At 55.9% G+C, this 16,055-nt stretch overlaps 8 protein-coding genes across 8 annotated transcripts; 4 read left to right on the top strand and 4 right to left on the bottom strand.

Annotated features, from left to right (window-relative positions):
• Positions 1 to 885: 885 nt before the first annotated feature.
• B0T26DRAFT_679725 (uncharacterized protein) lies at positions 886 to 1,383 on the bottom strand (the record flags this gene model as incomplete). Its single annotated transcript, XM_060440388.1, has 3 exons — positions 886 to 1,041; positions 1,084 to 1,242; positions 1,300 to 1,383. 3 exons carry the CDS (start codon positions 1,381 to 1,383, stop codon positions 886 to 888), a joined length of 399 nt encoding a protein of 132 aa, XP_060291060.1.
• Positions 1,384 to 1,849: 466 nt separating this feature from the next.
• On the top strand, positions 1,850 to 2,686 carry B0T26DRAFT_656833 (uncharacterized protein; the record flags this gene model as incomplete). Its single annotated transcript, XM_060438738.1, has 1 exon — positions 1,850 to 2,686. A coding segment is annotated over one exon (837 nt), but the record flags the coding sequence as incomplete, so codon positions are not given.
• A 374-nt stretch (positions 2,687 to 3,060) lies between these two features.
• On the bottom strand, positions 3,061 to 3,701 carry B0T26DRAFT_725082 (uncharacterized protein). Its single transcript, XM_060442729.1, has one exon. The coding sequence runs from the start codon at positions 3,685 to 3,687 to the stop codon at positions 3,523 to 3,525; it is 165 nt and encodes a 54-aa protein (XP_060291058.1). The 5' UTR covers positions 3,688 to 3,701; the 3' UTR covers positions 3,061 to 3,522.
• A 208-nt stretch (positions 3,702 to 3,909) lies between these two features.
• Positions 3,910 to 4,323, top strand: B0T26DRAFT_679723 (uncharacterized protein; the record flags this gene model as incomplete). Its single annotated transcript, XM_060440387.1, has 1 exon — positions 3,910 to 4,323. The coding sequence occupies one exon, from the start codon at positions 3,910 to 3,912 to the stop codon at positions 4,321 to 4,323; it is 414 nt and encodes a 137-aa protein (XP_060291057.1).
• A 2,838-nt stretch (positions 4,324 to 7,161) lies between these two features.
• On the top strand, positions 7,162 to 8,981 carry B0T26DRAFT_439494 (uncharacterized protein). The gene is made up of 3 exons (XM_060435035.1): positions 7,162 to 7,227; positions 7,284 to 8,769; positions 8,866 to 8,981. The coding sequence occupies exon 2, from the start codon at positions 7,311 to 7,313 to the stop codon at positions 8,655 to 8,657; it is 1,347 nt and encodes a 448-aa protein (XP_060291056.1). The 5' UTR covers positions 7,162 to 7,227; positions 7,284 to 7,310; the 3' UTR covers positions 8,658 to 8,769; positions 8,866 to 8,981.
• A 257-nt stretch (positions 8,982 to 9,238) lies between these two features.
• On the top strand, positions 9,239 to 9,465 carry B0T26DRAFT_725074 (uncharacterized protein; the record flags this gene model as incomplete). The annotated part of the gene is made up of 1 exon (XM_060442728.1): positions 9,239 to 9,465. A coding segment is annotated over one exon (203 nt), but the record flags the coding sequence as incomplete, so codon positions are not given.
• A 1,386-nt stretch (positions 9,466 to 10,851) lies between these two features.
• Positions 10,852 to 12,615, bottom strand: B0T26DRAFT_788191 (uncharacterized protein). The gene is made up of 2 exons (XM_060446815.1): positions 12,060 to 12,615; positions 10,852 to 11,202 (listed from the first exon to the last, which is right to left on the bottom strand). The coding sequence occupies exons 1-2, from the start codon at positions 12,197 to 12,199 to the stop codon at positions 10,962 to 10,964; spliced, it is 381 nt and encodes a 126-aa protein (XP_060291054.1). The 5' UTR covers positions 12,200 to 12,615; the 3' UTR covers positions 10,852 to 10,961.
• A 1,343-nt stretch (positions 12,616 to 13,958) lies between these two features.
• On the bottom strand, positions 13,959 to 15,562 carry B0T26DRAFT_805874 (uncharacterized protein; the record flags this gene model as incomplete). The annotated part of the gene is made up of 2 exons (XM_060447170.1): positions 13,959 to 15,381; positions 15,445 to 15,562. The coding sequence occupies 2 exons, from the start codon at positions 15,560 to 15,562 to the stop codon at positions 14,057 to 14,059; spliced, it is 1,443 nt and encodes a 480-aa protein (XP_060291053.1). The 3' UTR covers positions 13,959 to 14,056.
• Positions 15,563 to 16,055: the final 493 nt, after the last annotated feature.

The raw sequence follows: 16,055 nt of genomic DNA, 5'->3' as shown, positions 1-16,055 counted from the left end.
TGCGGCAGCTCTTGTTCTTGGACATCTTGGGCATTGCTTGCAGCCGTGTCCGCGGCCTCACTCTCCTCACCGACTCTTTGGGCTGATTCTGCGTCGGCTGCCTGTGCGTCGGCTGCCTCTGCGTCGGCTGCCTCTGCGTCGGCTGCCTCTGCGTCGGCTGTGTCGTCGTGCTGGCCCTCGTTCTCTTGCAGCGCGGTGTCGAGCACGGCACCCAGCTCATCGAGGGCCGCCTGGGAAGGCTCGGGAGCTGCAGTTGGGTCTTCCATGGGCTCGCTCAGGCACGACGGGTCCACAAAAATCTGAAAGTCTAAATCCTCGGGCTGCGCTGTTTTTCGAGCCATGATGGAGCGAGCTCGGAAGGTTCGCGGGAGTAGTGGTGGGTTTGAGTTTTGTATCTGTTTGTTCGAGGCGCTGTGGCGCTGAGAGTGACGCTCCTGGCAACCAGACGCCAATTAGAGCTGCAACTGAGCGATGCGCTGGCTCGTTGCTGTCAGGCGCTGTGCAGATTGTTTTGTCGGCGGGCCGCTCCGACTGGTGCGCGGTGACAGGCGGTGGGGTGCTGTCAACAAGCTGTTGTCGGGCCAACCGTCTGCCCGCCAACCGTCTGCCCACCAACCGCCAACGCGCCAGCCAATCCCCCAATCTGGGGCGCCGTGCATGAAACCCGAAATGAAGGCCAATCGCAAGGAAATGGGAACTCGGCAATTGACTCGACTTCACTCTTTGCTACAGTTGTCACATTGGTCTGTCACTCATTCAAGCTACTATCATGTCGCACTATCGGACCTCTCTTCTCAGGCTCCCCACTTCATGACCTCGTCATCCCCAACCACGGCCAGGGCTGCATTGAGCCAGCATCAACATCTACGCCCCCGTCGACGCCTTCTACCAGCTCTTGAGCGCCAGCAGCCCCGCAAACCACTTCTCGACGTGCGGGTATTTCTCAAACGTCTCGAGGTAGCCCTTTTTGAAGACTTTCTCAGTGACGAGCGTCGACACAGCCGGGTCATAGTAGAAGGCCTCGAGGGAGGCGGCCTGCAGCTGTCAGCGAATCGTCTTTGAAGCCATGGCAAGGGGACGCACCCGGTCAAACAGCGCGCGCGCCTTCACGTCGTCGTCGGCAGGCAGCAGCGGGGTCCCCTGGCCGGCGAACTTGCGGGCGATGTAGTTGGCAATGGCCCGGCTCTCGAACAGCACGAAGCCGTCGTCTTCCAGCACCGGCACCTTGCCGAACGGGTGCAGCTACAAGTGGCTGGCCGACTTGTGCTCGCCCTTGAGCCAGTCGATCTCGGCAAACACTAAGCCAGCCTTCTTCTCGTACAGCACGGCGAGCACGCGCTTCGTGCACGTCGACGTCTTCGTGCCGTAGATTTTAAGCACCATGGCTGTTGGTTGGTGGTTAAGAGTTAGAGTTGAGTGGCTGAGATGCCGAGATTGGACAACTTGAGATGTGTTTGATTTAGTTCGACAGAAATACTATTTACCTTATATGCGTCCGTCAGCGACCAGACAAGGCAGGGAAAACAGCACAACTGCCCTGGTTTGAAATCTGCTTTGTAACTTGAGGCGTGAATCCTGTGCCCTCGTCAACATCCAGTGTAAGTCAGGGACATATATCTACAGCCATCTTCGGTCGGCCGGCCCACCGCGGCAACGGCAGCCAACCAGCAGCGAGAACGGCACCGTCTGCCGCTAGTCCCGTCGGGGAATCCTCGTCTTGCTGACATTTGTCGTCCACCCCAACGGACACGGAACAGACATCACGTCGGATCCAAAGCCGTCGTGATTATGGAATCAAGTCGGTGTCTTCACCCTGGCACGCCTCGACTGAAACCAATTCAAGTCTGGCATGGCCTCCTCCGAGTGGCCCGAGCCTGGGCTGTTGCGTTACCTAGCAGACTACCAGGTCGTCATCTGCACCGAGTGCCGCTACGCCATCCAGCCCAAGGCGGTGGCCCGACACTTCAAGGACATCCACCACATGTGCTGCAACGCCCGCCGCGGCCTGGTTGAGTACGCAGCCGGCCTGCAGCTCGCGGACACCGGCGCCGTGCTCTTCCCGCTGCCCGACCACGCGCCGATCCCGCTGCTGCCCACCGAGCAGGGCCTCGCCTGCGAGCACGCCGGCTGCTTCCACCTCTGCGTCACGGCGAAGCGCATGAAGAGCCACTGGGCGGCCGCGCACAGCGCCAGCGACGGCGGCAACACTAGCCCGCACTGGCGCCCCGTGACCCTGCAGACCTTCTTCCGCGGCAACCAGCTGCGGTACTTTGTCGTGGCCGCCCCAGCCTCCGAAACGCCCCCCGGCCACAAGTACCCGCTCGAAGACATCGCGCTGCCGCCGAGCTGGACCTCCAGCGACCTGGCGCTGTTCATCCACTTCACGCAGGACACGTACCAGACGCTCGGCCGCAGCGCGCAGAGCAAGCGCGTCTGGCGCGCCGCCGTCCCGGCCCTCGCCCTCGGCCACGACGTCCTCAAGCAGGGCGTGCTGGCCTGCGCCGCGCTGCACATCGCACATCTTCAGCCCACGCTGCGCCGCGGCTACGTCGTGCTGGCCGCGCGGCACCACGCGCGCGCCTTGGCAGGATGCCGCGCCCTGCTTGCCGGGCCCAGCACCGCCCTGTCGGCCACGACGCGCGACGCGCTGCTGGCGTCCGCCCACCTGCTCGCCGTTTACTGCTTCGCCACCGACGTGTACGCGCAGTGCGACGGCAGCACTGAAGTCAGTACTGAAGTCCCGGACCTCGCGGCCTGGCTCGCCACGCTCCGCAACAGCCACGCCGTGCTGCAGTTCGCGGCGGCGTCTCTGGGCGGCGGCGGCGGCGGCGGGCAAACATCAGACCTCACCCGCGCGCTGCTCGAGGACGCGAGAGGCAGTTTGCCGCCGACAGGAACCGGAACCGCGCTGCCGGCCGGCGCGCCGCACCACGCCGCGCGCTTCGCCCAGCTGCTGAACCTGCTGGTGCCGCTGCCGCGGCGGCCCGCGTACTTTGGCGCTCTGGTCCTGCTGGGCATGGCGGTGCGCGCCCTGCCGGCGCCGGCGCTGACGCCCTGGGCGGCCATCCGGCTCTGGCCGGCGCGGATCCGGGGCGCGGTGGGAGAGCCGCCGTTTGTGACCCTGCTGCGCGCCCGCGAACCCGCCGCGCTGGTCTTGCTTGCGCACTACTGTGTGCTGCTGGGGCCGTTGGAGCGGGATGGGGCCGCTGAGGGGGTGTGTTGGTATATGCAGGGCTGCTGCGAGCGGGTGTTGAGGGCCGTGTGGCGAGACCTGGAGGGTGCCGAGGGCGAGTGGCGGGCGTGGTTGGACTGGGTGGTGGTTGAGGCTGGGATTGGCGGGGTGCTGTTGGGGGACGCTGGGATGGAGATGTTTGAATAGGGGTGGCTAAGTTGCGTGAGAATGTGGTTTCAAGGTTTATCTTAACTCCTATAGTGGTGAGCAGAGACATGTGCAGCCATATCGTAGGCCAAATTCGTTCTCGGGGTGAATGATCAGGCATTTGCTAGATTTAAAAAGAGACTTTAAATAAAGAAAAGAAGAATGGAAAAGAAGAATGGAAAAGAAGAATGGAAAGGAAAATGATCGTGGAAAAGAACGTGAGAATGAAACTGAAAATGAATTAGGAAAGAAAGTGAAAATGAATTGGGAAAGAAAGTAAGAGAACGAGTGAAAAATGAACGAGCCATGGTTGTGTGTAACATGCCACGCAACCATCAACGAATACATAGAGGGTTCGGGTTGATGGAGAGCTCGCGTTGCTCGTGAATCCATTAGGCGCCACCATGCATGCAGACACTGGCGAGGCACACTCCCACGTCTGCAGTGAGGCTGAGCTGACCCCGCTCATCTGGTCGTTATCTGACTCTGTCTCATCTCACTATCCCAGCAAAGTCTAAACACTGACCAAGATGGATCCGTTTTCCATCTCAGCGGGTTGCTTGGGGCTGGTGGCTACCATCACAAAGGTCTCGACATCTATCACGGCCTTCGTCAAAGACTTGCGCCAGACACGCCGCGACCTCGATAACGTGTCGCGCGAGCTCACGTCGCTCAAGACCATCCTCGAGCTCCTGCTCGAGGATGATAAGACGCCGACAGTCATTCTCCCCGAGTCCATGGCCACGCATGTCTCCGGGATCCTCAGCAACTGCGACATCGTGGTCCTCGATACTGAGAAATGCCTTGCCAAGTACAAGCAAGACTCGCTATCACGGAGAATTTCCTGGGTCGCTAGCGGCCGGGACGACATTGCTAAGCTGCTGAGAGAACTTGAATCTTACAAGTCGGCGCTAGAGCTAGGGCTAGATATGCTACAACTATAGGTCGTGGCTTTCATGCCGTTGTTCACAGCACTTACATGCGTTAGGCACCTCACAAAGGACACAAACGTCAACACTAGCATGCTGCTGAGCGATACCGCTATTATCAAGGAAGACACGGCTAACATCCTAGAGCAGATCGAAACACTCATAGCGCAACTGCCGGGAAACAGCCCTGGGTCTGACTCGGCTAGCTCAAACATTATTCTGCACAGATATCTTGAGGAGCTGAAAGACCGCTACACTGAAATAGAGCTCTAGTCAGTTGCCTCGAAAAGCGACTCGTCGGTCGAGGCTCCGGAACCGCCCGAAACTCACGATGATAAGGGATCGCCGGGAGGGGGTCAGCCTCCGTCTAACAATATCACACAACCACAAAGTACTACACCGCCACAGGATGTTGCAACGCCACAGGAACCCTATTGGAAAGTGACTTACGAATTTAATACAGAAGAGGCCCAATCAACCACCTCCGCTTCCAAACCACCTTCTAGGGAGTACTATAAGCGCGGGGATGCCGTTGAGCGGATACAATCGCTACACACGCCATGACAATGGCGGCGCGGAAGAGTTAACTCAACGGACAGTGTTCTTATCCACATGTATTGGCCTCCTGCCTACCCCAACTCCGAGGTAGTGTATCCTGGGTCGGCAGTAGGAAGAATAGGGCTGAGCATTGAGAGATTGACGGATTCCTTTGTGGAACAGGCAAGTAAACTTAAAGGCTCTCGCAAGGATTTGACGAGTGCAAACCGCCGGGGTCACATGGATGTGGATTTCCTCTTCATACAGCCTTTATATGCCAGCGCAGAGTGCGATTTAATGTCCAATATGTCATGCTCTGAGGACTGGCCAGAAGGCGGGTTCAAAGACTGGCCGCCAAATACTATCCGTGCATCACAGAGTTTGGTGAGTTGAGCCCATCAAAGTCCACCTTTGGATGACTATACTTGCAGCTTGCCTTTCGGAGACTAATCGAGAAACCCACTGAGAGAAAGTCTATAGTATCGTTTTCCGGGAACTGTTGATGTACGTTATGCTTTAACGGCTGTCCAGCCGCTGCAAAGCGGCGCCGCTTCGTACGCGGAAATACTCGACCTCTTTACGAGCCGCTGGCGGCCCAAGTGCGTCATCGAGCTCGGGATTGGGTCTGAAATCGTGATCCAAGACATCGACGCGGCATGGAGATTGGAACCCGCCGGCTTTGCCGTCAAGCTAGGACCAGGGAGCGACGAGACGGAGACAGTACACGGCGACTCTGCCGTCGTTGTCGAACCCGAGATGCAAACAAAGCACCGGGACGGTGAAAACACCCAGTCTGAAGGCCCTGAAAAGAGCCCTGGCCAAAAGCCTACCGCTTTCGACAGTCGGAGACGGTGATCCAGGGCAAGCATCGCCTACGGGGGTGCCTTGTAGCTAGGCAACCACCATCCCAATGACTACGAGCACATACTGGCAGGGATCCGGGAACGAAATGCACCGAAGGCGGAAAAAAAACAAGGTGATAAATGCATCGCGATGTAGAGGCGTCAACATGTCATTTTCTTCAAGTATTACAGTCTTGAGAGGTGTTTTAAGCATTATACGAGCTGCATCGTTGTGTCTGTCCTCACGCTGCCATGAAAAGAAGTAACGCTCAAAAGATGGCTGTCTACGTTGATGCCAGTCCCAAACAGAACAACGCAAAAGTGGTGCACCGAGACGGTCCCGTCGCAGAAGTAAACCTAATGACACAGAGAGTGAACAGAGATTGCAAAGTCGCTGATTCGAGTTCAAATCAAGCACTACGGAGGAAGCAAAGACCCAAGTGTCGAGATGAGTGAGTGCATCTGAGGTCGTCGGTCGTGATGATGTCAGGGAATTTCACTCGCTATGAGTCAAGTTTGGTGAGATGCTGAGGTAATTGGCTGGCAAATCTAGCAGGCGAATATTCGTCACTAGGCCTACCGGTGACATGCTCAAGGCAGCAAGCCACTGGGAGTCAAAAATGAAATCGCAAATGCGCATTGGTGAGACCCGAGTAGATGAGCAAGAACGGTGGGATCATGAGGAACACGAGGGCTGAACCTCGCTGATTTTGCCTGTTTTCGGTAAGTGTTGGGACGGGGCGGCACATGGCTCAATCGTGGATGGGGACGTAGACCGAGGAAGAGGATGGGAAGATTTGAGAAAATGGGACTTTCGAGCGCAGGCATTGCCTAGTTAAGGGCAGATTGGAACTAATTAGGCAGGGTAATTTCCAAACGTGTGGATGTCGAATTGCCAATGTCGCAAAAAGCGAAAGGATCTTGCGTCTGCACATTTGTGTCGACTCCAACATCAAGCTTCCAGAGGCCTAGCCGCGGCTCGGTCAGCTGAGCCGCTGACGTTTCAGTGCCCCATTCCTGTGCATTTATAGTTTCGGCCTACCTCTGCCATTGGCATTTGTATTTCTTGCCTCGCATGTTTCGGAGTTGGACAAACCGAGAGGCCTTGATGACAGCAATGGTGGGATCCTCAGCGCTGCCTGGCCGCGAAATTTCCGCAGTTGTGCTTGGGCAATGAAGGGGTGAGCAAACTAAATCCTAACGCACTGTGAGACAGTGGCGTTGATGGGATACCAGTGCCGCGCTGCTGTCTTTCGATGATGAAGAGCACAATTGTGCTGTGCGCTTGACGCGCCGTCGCCCGATGTCAGTGTCACGTTGAGCGCAGCCAATCAGGGAGCGCCAGGGTTCAGCGCTGGACAAGGAAGGCCGTCTTCGTTCTTCGCGTTCGGTCATCGGAGGATCTAATGAATAAAACCGACCGGTCATCTCGCTATCTTCTCTGCAATGCTTTCTTGTAAAATTGAGGCGCAAGTTAGCATCTTCGCACCGTCAAACGCAGTTTCCTCCACCGCAGTCTCGAACGGCTCGCCCAACTAGGGTTAGGGTTGCTCCAAACTCCCCAAGATTCGGGGGGATCACGCTGACCCTCTTCAGTGCGTTTGCAGAAAGGGCTTTTTCAATATGTCCGAGATCACTGGCCACTGTGACCACGATGCACCCACGCTACAGCGGCGTCTTCCAATTTGCAGCAATAAACCCAAACAACTACCATCCCTGCAACCCGACGGACCATCCGTTCGACAAGATGCCATACGCCCATCGAGCAAGCCACGGCACACCGAGACCTATTCGAGCCGCACCCATGCCCGATCCCCTAAAAACAAGCCAAGCAGCGGCGAGGGAGGCAGTTCCAGTCCACTACTTGGACCGCCAGTTCGAGATCAGGGTACGCAGGGCTCCTCGGACGACGACTTCTACCATGTCCCGCCAAGTCGACCCAAGCGGGGCAGATCTGAGCATCGCAGAGCACCCCACAGCAGCCCCGCAAAGCGCTTCCAGGCGGCATCAGATTCGGAAAGCAGCACCAGCACCTTTTCTTCGAGCGGTGACAGCGACTTGGATTCGGAATCAGACTCAAACTCGGAAAGTGATAATGGCGACTCCCTTCTCCAAGATTCCAGCGCCGCAACCGCGCAAGCTCTGGGCTTGTCAGACCACGACTACGCCCAGTTGCGCCTCGCCATTGTGCTGTTTGCCCACTTAAAGTTTCGCGTCTGGATGGCTTCGGCACGCTACATGGTCCCCCCCGAACAGCGCGTCCGTCAGCGCGCACGACGGAGGAGCCGCAACACCAGGATCGCCGCAACAACGACGCGCCGCTACGTCGAGGCCCCCGACCCGAGCAACCCGAATTTTTACATCCTCTCGCCCATCGACGGCTACCACCACCTGGCGTGCCCGTTCTACCGCGCCAACCCGGCACGGCACGGAGCGTGCCTCTTCGCGCCCTCTCACCGAAGCGGGAGGGGATTGCAGAGCATCCGCGGCGTGGTGCGCCACCTGCAGCGCCACCATCGGCAGCCAGAATACTGCCCCCTCTGCAACGGCGTGTTCGTGTCGGCGACGGGACGAGACGCGCACGTGCGCGCCCGCGTCTGTACGCCGCTACCGCCCGTCGCTATCGAGGGCGTTACCAGGGCCCAGATGGCCGCGCTGGCCAGGCAGCAGAAGCGCGCCGCCAGCTCGGCCGCCACCGCACCCACCGAGGAGGACCGCTGGCGCCGCGTCTTTGCCACCGTTTGTCCCGACGCCGACGAGTACGGCTGCTCGCCGTACCTCACCGAGGGCCTGGAACGCACAGTGTCCCTTCTGCGCGACTACTGGTCCACTCACGGCTACAGGTGTATCGCCGAGTACCTGGCTAGCAGTGGTTGGCACGTCGAGCCGGACAGCGACGCGTTTGCCGCACTATATTCTCACGTTTTCCAGGATTTGATGGCCAAGGTGGTCGACGAGTCCGGGGAGTGAGTGGCGAATAGTGCACTAAATCTCAGCCGGATCCGAGAACCTTTCGTGTTGGACTTGTGCTTCGTGCTTCGGCTGGGTACCATGCCCCACCCCCCAACGGATCACCCTAGCAGTGGATCACCCTAGCACTGGATCACCCTAGCACTGGATCACCCTAGCACTGGATCACCCTAGCACTGGATCACCCTAGCAGTGGATCACCCTGCAGTGGATCACCTTTTACACCAAAACACTACATCTTTGAACAACAACAGCGCACTCAATTGTGAAGCTATTTACAAGCTAAATATGGCACAATGTAGCTAGTTGACTGTTCAATCTATATATTTTGCTAGCACACGAAGTGCACGGCCAGATCTTGTCAGTCTTGCAAGCAACTCTTCTTCAGCCTCATCTTCATCATCCACCTCTTCAATTTGAGGCTCTGCTTGAGGCCCTGCGGGAACCTCACCGCCTAGTAGTATAGTCCCTAGGTCCATAAACCGCTTGTTAGGATTAGGAATTTTCCTTCGTTTTCGGGGCCTAATACGTTCCAGTTGAGCCTCCAGGGCTTCAATACGGTGCTGTACGAATCCTTGTCGAAATGCGCAATAGTGGGGCACGCTCAGTTTGGTGTGGACCTATCAGGAGCGTCCCATGGAAAGAACCAATTAGGAGTGTCCCTGGGTCCCGAGGTTCGGGACCACTTAAGGTCGGGGACGCGGGACAGTGTCCCGCGCGCCCGGCGTCCCGAGACCGCAAGTCTCGGGACCACGGGCCAGTGGGACCATTGTTATTGGTTACACAGTTAGATATATACGATGACCGTACCCACGGTCTTAGATAGTTCTTGCTTGGTTCTTCAAGCAAGCAATACACATTCACTGCACTCATATACTTTGAGTGGCATTCCGATTTGACTGTATTACCCGTGCGATAGGAGCTTGCCCTTTGTTCTATCTTCATAATTACCAACTATTACAAACCACTCGACTGTTAAGGTCGTCTGTCTGTAAGGGAGCACGGGCTCCACAGAATGCTGGGGTTGGTAATTATGAAGATAGAACAAAGGGCAAGCTCCTATCGCACGGGTAATACAGTCAAATCGTAATGCCACTCAAAGTGTATGAGTGCAATGAATGTGTATTGCTTGCTTGAAGAACCAAGCAAGAACTATCTGGGACCGTGGCTACGGTCGTCGTATATATCTATCTAAGGAGGACCAATCAGAGTTCCTGACTCACATGCTCAGTCGTGCTCAGTCCTAGATGCACTGATCCCTACTGAGTATTACAAACCACTCGACTGTTAGGGTCGTCTGTCTGTAAGGGAGCACGGGCTCCACAGGATGCTGGGGTTGGTAATTATGAAGATAGAACAAAGGGCAAGCTCCTATCGCACGGGTAATACAGTCAAATCGGAATGCCACTCAAAGTGTATGAGTGCAGTGAATGTGTATTGCTTGCTTGGAGAACCAAGCAAGAACTATCTAAGACCGTGGACACGGTTATCGTATTTATCTAATTGTGGCGGGCCAGTAAGAGCACAGCTCTTACTTGCCCGGCAGAAAGGAGCTGCCTGGCACCGGGCACTGCTAGCGTGCCGGGCCATTTGCCTGGTGCCAAGGCCCTTCTTGGCACCGGGCCACCTCTGATTGGCCGTCCTTCCGTTTGCCTGGTGCCAAGGGCCCTCTTGGCACCGGGCACCGTCTGACTGGCTCAACTGACGGGCGGGGTCCCCAGTCATGCCTGAGGCGCCCGCTTCCTGCAGCTGGTCCAGTACGAACCAGGTTCGTCACACTGAGCTCTCCGCTCAGTGCGCTCAGTGGGTCTCGGCACTGATCCTACTGAGCTCCCCGCTTAGTGCGCTCGGTGGCTCTCGGCAATGGCCCCACTGAGCACTCCCTCATTGGATGCATCTTCGAGCGAGAGCCCCCCACCTTAAATGCTGTTCCAGCCAATCCACAGAAGGCGGGCAGCGCCCTCTGCACCTTTGAACCAGGATCGTAACACCAACCCCAGCATCCTTTGGAGCCCGTGCTCCCTTACAGACAGACGACCCTAACAGTCGAGTGGTTTGTAATAGTAAGCCGTGAAAGGTGTGGGCCGGTACGAAGCAAAGATGTACATTATTCAGGCCGCATATCGTCATGAAGTCGTCCTATATATATATATTGTGAGATTACTGGATGAAAGAGCGTACGGGACTTATCTCTTAGAGTTATATGGCTACCGTGGCCATCAAGAATAAGCAGCCGAGCCTCATTCTCGTAGTCCAGGAGCCTGTCGGTTTGTGGAATGAAAATATCCTCGAGCTAGCTGATCGCTATGTGGTTATCAGTCCAGCCCTTTTCTGTAGTAAAGAAGCGCCAGTTGCAGATTTTCTACATTTCCTCTTCAAACTACGATGTTTGAAGGCCTTTCCCTTTAAAAATGATGCCCGGGTCGAGTACGAGGCCCCCGGCACTGATGCATTCGATGATGGTGGAGACCAGCCTCGACCTTGGTCGCTTTTTAGGTAGGCTTTCTTCGTCTCTGATGTCCCCTGTAAGAGAAGGTAGGTACGCCTGATCAAGGTGGTCACAATAGGAGCAACAAGCAGGGCGAGCAATGACTGGTATTGGCGTAAGACTTCAACCTGGCCTGAGTATTACAAACCACTCGACTGTTAGGGTCGTTTGTCTGTAAGGGAGCACGGGCTCCACAGGATGCTGGGGTTGGTAATTATGAAGATAGAACAAAGGGCAAGCTCCTTTCGTACGGGTAATACAGTCAAATCGGAATGCCACTCAAAGTGTATGAGTGCAATGAATGTGTATTGCTTGCTTGAAGAACCAAGCAAGAACTATCTAGGACCGTGGCTACGGTCGTCGTATATATCTATCTAAGGAGGACCAATCAGAGTTCCTGACTCACATGCTCAGTCGTGCTCAGTCCTAGACGCACTGATCCCTACTGAGCTCCCCGCTCAGTGCGCTCAGTGGGTCTCGGCACTGATCCTACTGAGCTCCCCGCTTAGTGCGCTCAGTGGGTCTCGGCAATGGCCCCACTGAGCACTCCCTCATTGGATGCACCCTTGAGCGAGAGCCCCCCACCTTAAATGCTGTTCCAGCCAATCCAGAGAAGGCGGGCAGCGCCCTCTGCACCTTTGAACCAGGATCGTAACACTGAGCTAAAGAGGTGTGCGAAGGCCATGGTCTATATACACGTGAAAGGGGTTACGAGTCATCCTTGCGTGGCCAGGGTGGTAGTGGCGTTAGTGCGTGGCCCTGTTAGCGGTGGCGATAGTGGCGATGGTGGCGAGGGTGGCCCTGGTGGCGGTGGCCATGGTGGTTACGAGGGTGGTTTCCTTACATCCCCTAAGACCAATGAATCAAGCCCTATATAGTATAAGTAATAGATAATATAACTAGGCATTATTTACTCACCAAAGCCCGCTATAATGCCGGCCTTATCGACGTTGAAGGTGAGCTTAGGCCTGATCCAGTCGTATTCTTTCTCCCTTATATTGAAGCACCAGTTGGCGGCTTTGGGAGTAAACCCGTGAAAGCGAGCGCCTTCCATTCTCTTGCTTACTTTGGCTCGAATGTCGGCTTTCTAGCTTTGAAGCGAGAAATCCAGTTTTTCCCTACAGGGTCTTTTTGCCCTGCTTCTTTACACTCAGTTTACAGAGTCTTGAAGCAATGCTAGATACTGTTGAGTCGTCGGTTCAACGTTATATAAGGAACTCCATGCTTTTGAGCCAATTGACGAATAGGAAGCTGATTGTCTGTGACGTCTAGGTACGCATTGACCATATTATCACTTTGTTCAGACATTGTGGTAGTACAAGACGCAATTCACACTCAAAGGTAGGGGAGAAGAATGTCAGGAAGCTAATTTGGAGTTAATTTGGAGTTACTTTGCGATAATGTAGCAAAAGAAGTACGGCTTCTGGGCTGACAAATTCATACAAAGATTAAACTAAATTCAATTACGTGACTAGCTCAAGTGTCTACTTGCGAACAGCTTCAAAATTGGCTACGTTATTGTTGTTCAAAAAGGGAGTGTCTTGGTGTAAAAGGGTAATCCACTGCTAGGTTGATCCGTTGGGGGGTGGGGTATGGTATTGGCTTTTTTTGTGACCAACTTCAATCTCCCGCTGACAATTGTTTTCTAGAACATCCATATCTCCCCATCCCGTTTTTCCTAAAGCCTTTGGCCCACTAGTGCCCGCCGCCTCTTATCTTTCTATCGGATGCTTTCTGTTTTGCTGTGGAAGGCGTAACCTCAGGTCGACCATCGCCGCTTCAGAAAGGATCAATCAAGAGCATACATAGCACTGAAAGCTTAAGTGGCTTTGGGCTTTTCACTCGCCTTTCTGTGGCGGTGACGGCGTTGGCAATGTTTTTTTGGTGTACGCTCCGACCTAACCGACAAGCCACCTCTTTGCCATTCTCTCCCTCTTTCCATCAGCCACATAGCTGAAGTGCGTACGCGCCAGAGGTCTTCATGGGGAAGCATAGTACCTAGCTGAATGGGAACTGTTCAGAACCATTCCCTATTGTGTTACTTTAGGCCTGCGTTAAGCAGTGCGTAGCCTTTACAGAAGCCAGTTCGAAAGCTTCGTTTCCCTTGTGGCACTTTTCTCTCACCGTCCAGGCATCGTCACCTTCATTTCGTGACGAACTATATCTTCTCCTTTTCCGACTATAGAATGCTAGCGCGTTGGCGACCTTTCACTTTCGACATACGAATCCCTGCGTATGTCATCCTCCGGCGGCAGTTATTCGAGAATACCTGACCTTGATGTCGTGAGGATGTGGCTGCTGGACGCTCTTGTTACTCTTCGGCAACCATTGTTATTCTTCTTGATTGAGACGTACATGTGGCTGGCTTCCAAGTGGGACAGAGAGTTGAGAGTCAGTCCAACGACCTCTCTTCTCATTTCTTGGGTTGATTAATGCGGCAGTTATTGCCTCCATCCTTTTATTCTCATCTCGGATCACTATATACCTATCCAATAAAGTCTTTCTTGTTAAGTCTATCGCCGTAGGTCAAGTCATGGCCCTGATCGCCGGCCCAGTCTATGGTTGTGAACACTGGATATACTGCTGCCCAGCTGAGTAAAGGCAAGACGCCGTGCATGTAGGCTTTTACTCGTACCAAATTGACACGCTCCGTCGCTACGATAAAAACAGAAACGTAAAAGGAAACCGGACAGCCGCGCTGACAAAGGGGCATACGAACAGGAACAAACAGGGCTAAGTCAATCTAACTCGGCGCTGGTGTGTTAGCTCAGTGCCATTGGAGTGGCGGGAAGGGTAAGCGATCTCACCTCAATCGTTTGTGGCTGGGTCTGATGCATCTGAGGCTAGACCTGGAGCATACGAGGCTGGGTCAAAGGCGTTCGGGTGACTGGCATAGGGCAGTAGACATCATCTACGGCGCAGAGGACGGACCTGATGCCTCGCCGCTGTTGTCGAGATGGGCACCAGCCCCATCGGGATGCCCTTGCAGGCCTAGCACGGCGTCATCAAGTGCGGGGTCGATGGGCAGCTCGTCGCCATACGACACGATGTCATGCAGCCTGTCGTCATATAGCCTGGCATCTTGGAGCTGCTCGGAGCCCTCGGGCCTATCGACAAAGGCGGTGGCGGGCGAAGGTAGGCGCGGGGGGGCTTGCCCGGCCGCAGCGGCCGGCCGGGTGGTTCGCCTGGTTACAAGGGCCGGCGGCGTCAAGATGATGTCGACAACGTCCTGCGCAAACCGCCGGAACATTGGGGCGAGGCCCGGCAAGACGCAGTGGTTCTGAAGCACGGTATCTATCTGAGCGGCAAGCCTGGCCACGCCCTGGGAGCGGATCAGTCCAATCACCTCGGCGACGCCGTGCTCAACGTATGGGGAGGAGGGGCGGGCATGTCCGAACACGCCAAAGGCCTGGTCCCACAGCTCGTACCACCGTCTTGGTGGCGGGAGCCGCGAGTTGGTCTCGAACAGGCGGTGCAGCTCCTCGAGTTCGTTGTTGAACAGGTCGTCCGGAGCCGGCTCCACGGTGACGCAGGCGACGCAGTGCTCTCGCCAGATGCTCTCCTCGTCATCCCTGAACTGCGTGAAGCAGCGTGCACAGTAGTGGAAGTACCCCCGCGTCTCGGCGGGCATGGCGTGGCACCGCCTGAAGTGCTGCATGACGCGCGAGATCGTGTTAAGCTTCTTCCTACAGCAGTCCGCGTACTCGTGCGGGTTCAGCTTGTAGAAGGGGCAGGCGAAGTTCCGGCCACGCCGGGGCTCGTCGGCAGCATCCTCGGGGCCCTCGGGGTCTTGGGGGTCGTCAGGCTCTCTATCGCTGTCGTCGCTGTCTTTGTCGTCTTGAGGCTCGCCGGGATGACGTGCCTTTCTCTTGCGCGTCTTGGCTGCTTTCCTGCTGCGAGCGCCCGTGGCTTTTGCTGCGGCCGCGGCGGGGAGTGCCTGTGGCCGGCCCGGAGCCCGGCCCGGAGCCCGGGGGAGTTGGTAGCCGCCCGGGAGAGACAAGCCGGAGACTCCAGCCGCCTGCAAAATCCAGATGGCGACGACCTTGCCATCCGAGAAGACCTGGACATGCGGTGCGTTGCCGCTGGAGTGGTGCAGCAGCGCCAAGGCGGTCTCTGCCGAACCTGCGCATCCTGCGGCTGATGCGATTGGGATAGTAGGCGGCACAGTGAGCGTCCACTGGGACGCGGGGGAGTTCTTCAGCTGCGACCCTTGAGTGCCCACAACCGCAATAGTCTCTGTAATAAAGGAGTTAGGCTCTATTGTCAACAGCGACTAATTGTGCGAAGTCGTGCGCGTACCTTTGAGCGCATTGCAGGCATTGGATGAAAGAGCCAGAGACAAGTGCTCTTTTTTCTGAAGCCTATTGCTTGAGCGGCTCTTGGCCCTCAACATCACGAAGAAGTTGCTGAAACCCATGACAGCTAAGGTGACGGCAGTAATTGAGACACGGGAGGTAGGTGTCTAGACAGTCGACGGAGCTGTATGTGATAGTCGCGGAGGTATATTATTACTCCGCAAAATGACTGGCGCAGGTCTGGCACCATCGGAGGGCAGGGAGGATGGGCCGTTTTGGTAAACATGGCCGTGCACGGGGACGCTCCGAGGCCTCCCCAGCCTGGTACAATTGCGCGCCTCGGGGTCGCACAAATGTGAGGCTATCCCCAAGGCGCTGTTTAGGACCCCAAACTCGACCCTGGGGTGTGTCTAGCGGGCCATTGGCCATGCTATTGGCCAATGGATGACAGAGTTGTGGGTATGAATCAGCAACGCTTCAAATCACGATGCAGAACTGTTAATTCCCAAGGGCTTAGGAAATTCTTCTACACTAGAGGTGAGTTGTCTCGCTTGGCTGTCAATCTAGGCTGTTGCTAAGTACCATCTCTCCAAGTGACGGTACGGCCATGTCACT

The sequence above is a fragment of the Lasiosphaeria miniovina genome (genome assembly GCF_030549165.1).
Source record: "Lasiosphaeria miniovina strain SMH2392-1A chromosome Unknown B0T26scaffold_7, whole genome shotgun sequence".
NCBI lineage: Eukaryota > Fungi > Ascomycota > Sordariomycetes > Sordariales > Lasiosphaeriaceae > Lasiosphaeria > Lasiosphaeria miniovina.
Note: the sequence above shows the minus strand (reverse complement) of the source record. Positions and strands in the feature narration are given on the sequence as shown.

Bases quoted from the DNA above. Each gene is read 5' to 3' on its own strand.
- B0T26DRAFT_725082 (XM_060442729.1), bottom strand. From the start codon at position 3,687: ATGGCTCGTTCATTTTTCACTCGTTCTCTTACTTTCTTTCCCAATTCA.
- B0T26DRAFT_439494 (XM_060435035.1), top strand. From the start codon at position 7,311: ATGTCCGAGATCACTGGCCACTGTGACCACGATGCACCCACGCTACAG.
- B0T26DRAFT_788191 (XM_060446815.1), bottom strand. From the start codon at position 12,199: ATGGAAGGCGCTCGCTTTCACGGGTTTACTCCCAAAGCCGCCAACTGG. The intron at 11,203-12,059 runs GTAAATAATGCC...CACCTTGATCAG, and splicing joins ATTATAGCGGGCTTTGGTGA to GCGTACCTACCTTCTCTTAC.